The following is a 4,336-nucleotide window of genomic DNA, read 5'->3' as shown; positions in this document are numbered from 1 at the left end:
ACACACACACACACACACAACTACTTATAAGAAGCAACCAGTTCATTGTCTACCACTAGTCAATGCAGATCTGTATCAAAGGGCAGCTTTCTTTTATTCTTACGTTATCACCTTTTAGTTGGACCCTATTATTCCCTGTCCTCCGGAAGAAGTCTGGAAACAAACCATCAGTTGGTCTAATGTAATACATTATGGTCTTTTGGGAGAGGCGAGTCACTGATTGTTTTGTCCAATGAATCAATAATATTTGAGAGCCTGCAAAACTGGGGGCTGGAGTCAGTGTCCCTCATCTAGTCCTTCATCTGGGATAGGGTGGAGTCTTCAATCATCACATCCTATTGTCAGTCACCTGGGAGCACTGGGGTAGCAAGGCTCATGGCATGGGGCTAGACATTTCTCAAGCACCCAGCAGGGGGAACATAGTTGGGTAGGAAGTTTGCCTGTCTCCATTGTAGACATTGCTTGCTCATCACACATTGAAAAGAGCCCTTACAGTTTCCTGCCTCCACTCAATTTGACTCAATTCCACCTAATATCTCCAGACCTCAGCATCTCATAGGGTATTGGCACAAAGACAAGACACCTATCTTTCTTTTTTGCAAAATCAAAATCTGCTCAAGGCCAAATGGACTCTTCACATACCGGTCCTCTCAAGAATGAAAAGCTTTTCATGCATAAATGTAGGGCTGCCCCTGCATTCATCCTGAGAACACAGCCAGGAAATAGGAATTGGAGAGCGCAAGAAAGCTCCTCTCTCCATTCAATTATGTTTATCCTCTGAAGGCCAACAACGAAAGCAGCCACAGGTGCAGACACTCCATGAAAGCAGGTAAACAGGCCCATAACCATTCCCAACTGTTTTTCTCTCGCATACCTGATCTCCTTGCAGCGTGTGCTGGTCAAGAGGTGTCTTGGTAGCAATATTGCTGTAGTAGGCATAGGACAGTTCCCAGTCCAGGGGGTAGTTGTCAATACCCTGGTAGTGTTTGTACCCAAGATTCATTGACGACAGCCTCTCACTCCCCTGGCCTCCAACCAAACTATACAACATGCCCTGTTAGGAAGAAATTTATAAAGTGTTCATGAGATTGTAGATAGGGTCATAAAATCCTAACACTGAGAGGTCATCAGGCCCAATTCCTATATACAATCCTAGCCATTCCAGAAATATGTTAACTTGCCTTTTTTTTTTTTTTTTTTGAGACAGAGTCTCGCTCTGTTGCCCAGGCTGGAGTGCAGTGGTGCAGTCTCGGCTCACTGCCAGCTCCGCCTCCCGGGTTCACGCCATTCTCCTGCCTCAGCCTCCCGAGTAGCTGAAACTACAGGCGCCCGCCACCGTGCCCGGCTAATTTTTTGTATTTTTAGTAGAGACAGGGTTTCACCGTGTTAGACAGGATGGTCTGATCTCCTGACCTCATGATCCACCTGCCTCGGTCTCTCAAAGTGCTGGGATTTAACTTGCCTTTTTAAAAAAATAATAAAATGAAATGAATCTTTAGGAAAAAAGCCAATCCAGCTTTCTATTGGTTTACAAATTTCCAGCTAGCTGCCCTTCCTAATGTCAAACAGCTTAAAATGCCCTGACTTTTGCCTCTTCCTGGTACAAACGGGGATCTCTCGTGACTTCTACTGCAGCACTTTTTTGGGCACCAACCAACCATCCTAAGTCCCCTGTTCTGTTTCAGCGACGTCATCGATGGACACAGGGTCTGGATGGCAGGCCCATGTCCCATCCTCACACTCTCAGAATGTTTGTGCTGGAAGGGTCTTTGGAGATTGACTGGTCTGACCACCTCATTTCATAGTTGGGAAAAGAGGGGCCCAGAAAGGGGAAGTCGATTGTCCATGGTCAACCAGCCACTTTGTGGCAGAGATGGGACTAGACTGTTCTCATTATTCCAGCCTTGTGGGGACTGCTTCTGGGTCTCAGGAAAACATGCTGTGATTCAGGAGCATCTGTAAGCCAGAAGTATCATAAGCAAATCACTGGAAGGGAACATGGAACCACCTGGGCACCTCTCAACAGTCTGAGCCTCCCTAACGACAGATACACAATCACCTATGCAAATCTGAAAACGAAAAGCAATCAGGGAACATTTAGCAGTACTTATTGCAATGGTTCATTTTGTGTGTCAACTCGACTGTGCCATCGGGTAACCAGATGAAACATCATTTCTGCATGTGTCTGCGAGAGTGTTTCCAGATGAGATGAATATTTGAACTGGTGAGGTGAGCTACGCAGACAGCCCTCTCCACTGTGAGTGGGCATCATCCAATCTCTTGAGGGCCTCCATAGGACAAAAAGGCAGAGGAAAGAGAAATAGGTCCCTTTTTGTTCTCTGCCTGCCTGCCTGCCTACTTGAAGCAGGAAGACATCATGTGGTTTTTGTTTTGTTTCTTTTTTTTTTTTTTCCAGCCCACGGACTGGAATTTATGGCATCATCTCTCCTGATTCTCAGGCCTTCAGGCATAGACTGGAATTACACTATTGGCTTTCCTGGCCCTCAGCTTTCAGACGGCAGACCGTGGGACTTCTCAGCCTCCATAACTGCATGAGCCAATTCTTCGTAAGAAACCTCTTCCTATATATATCTAATCCCATTGGTTCTGTTTCACTGGAGAACCCTGACTAATGCACTATGAAAATGTAATTCTAAATGTTAGGCAAGTTGCATAATAAATTTGGATTCAAAACCAGAAATGAAGCCGTCTGGTATGGTGTTTATTTTGATGACAGACTGCTGGATGCAGCAATACTTTGCTTCAAGGTCCAAGTGACTTCACTTAGCTAAAAAGTGATGTGGGATAACGGATAATGGTCTCCCAGCCAGAGTAATTAAAAGAATTTGGTAAGAAGCACCTGTTCTTGAAGAACTGGGGTTCTGGCAAGCCCTGACACTGTTCCTTAGCTGGTACACCAATCATCCCCCCAAGGCCTTGTCTAGAAATGGATGAAGCGCCCTTTTTCACTCACTGAAAGGAAACGATCCTGTATTTAACACAGCCCCAGGACATTTATCTTGAGTGTAAAGATTTTTAAAGGACTCCAAGGAGCTGCAACATGTCCAGTTCTACCAGGGACATGAGCGCATTGTGCTGCAAATATAACGCAGGTGACTGATGTTAATGGAGCAGTGAAATACTCTACCTGCAGCTGATCCCGAGGAACATTTAATCCAGTCTCATAAAAGACTGTGAGGTAGTAGGATGCTTTATGGTATACACAGCAGCTGGAATCCATCAGAAAGGGGAGACAGAGCTAATTTGGTGAAGACCATCAATGCTAGAGAGTCTCTTTACAGCCTTCTCAAATATCTTCCCACCGATTTCTAATACAGATTCATTTTGGTTCCTTGGCACTGTAAATAACACAATTCAGAGCACACACAATTAATTACCATGGGATCGACATGGCTTTAGGAAAAGAGGAAAAGCCAATTAAATCACCTGAGTTATTGATATGGTCGGTCTTGCAGTGCGTCAAAATATACCACCTTCTAGGGAGGTAAATTAAACCCTTTGGGGATGCCATGGTGTCATTCTGTAAACAGCTTTTCTTTGGCACTAAATGACAGCCAGGTATCCTGGGGAAATGATGTGCTGTATGTAGCTCAGAAATTGCCTCAAGAGAGTAATTTCCTCAGTGTAACTCATCACCAAACCAGGACCACTGAAACTTCCAGAGAGACTTTTCCCCCTCCTCTAAGGCTCCCTAAAGAAGATTGTGTTTTATCTCACAAACAGTTCCTAGGCACTACTCTAAAAAGTTAAGCAAAAGAACCTTATTTTTGGATGCTTTCTAGACATCTTTTGTCCCCAGTTTTTCTCATGAGTCTCCAAATAAATAGAATGTGTCAACTTTTATTGAGAGCTTACAGCAGGCCAATACTGGGTTAAGTGTTTTATGTAAATTATGTCATTTAATTGGTACACTTTTATAAGGTCGGTACTATTTCCAGCATCCCCATTTTTCACATGAAGAGACTGAGGCCTGGAGAAGAATAACTTGTCTAAAGTTACAAAGGCTGGCAAGAGGCAGAGCCAATCTGTGAGACCCACTTTGAAGGTCACTAAAGCCAGAGTTCACAGTCACCCTGATGCACATACTCTCAATGAACAGTCAGTCAGTTGCCTTAATAGATACCTTACCATGCGGATAGAGACTTGTTTAAACAACTGCTATATGATGCTTCCTTTTACATAATTCTCCCATGAATCTATAAGCTGGTCATCACTTAAGCCCAAACAAGCAAGTTTTATGGCCCTAGATGTCCTGTTAGAGTCTTCTAAAGTCTATCTTCATTATTCATATCTCTTGTTAATTCAGCCAACGAAT

The 4,336-nt window shown here is 44.0% G+C and overlaps 1 protein-coding gene across 1 annotated transcript; it reads right to left on the bottom strand.

Annotated features, from left to right (window-relative positions):
- Positions 1–11: 11 nt before the first annotated feature.
- On the bottom strand, positions 12–4,202 carry LOC113222527 (protein sel-1 homolog 3-like). Its single transcript, XM_026452185.1, has 2 exons — positions 3,149–4,202; positions 12–1,054 (listed from the first exon to the last, which is right to left on the bottom strand). The coding sequence occupies exons 1-2, from the start codon at positions 3,239–3,241 to the stop codon at positions 761–763; spliced, it is 387 nt and encodes a 128-aa protein (XP_026307970.1). The 5' UTR covers positions 3,242–4,202; the 3' UTR covers positions 12–760.
- Between the last annotated feature and the right edge of the window lie 134 nt (positions 4,203–4,336).

Source organism: Piliocolobus tephrosceles, unplaced genomic scaffold (assembly GCF_002776525.5).
Source record: "Piliocolobus tephrosceles isolate RC106 unplaced genomic scaffold, ASM277652v3 unscaffolded_31661, whole genome shotgun sequence".
NCBI classification, from domain to species: Eukaryota; Metazoa; Chordata; class Mammalia; order Primates; family Cercopithecidae; genus Piliocolobus; species Piliocolobus tephrosceles.
Note: the sequence above shows the minus strand (reverse complement) of the source record. Positions and strands in the feature narration are given on the sequence as shown.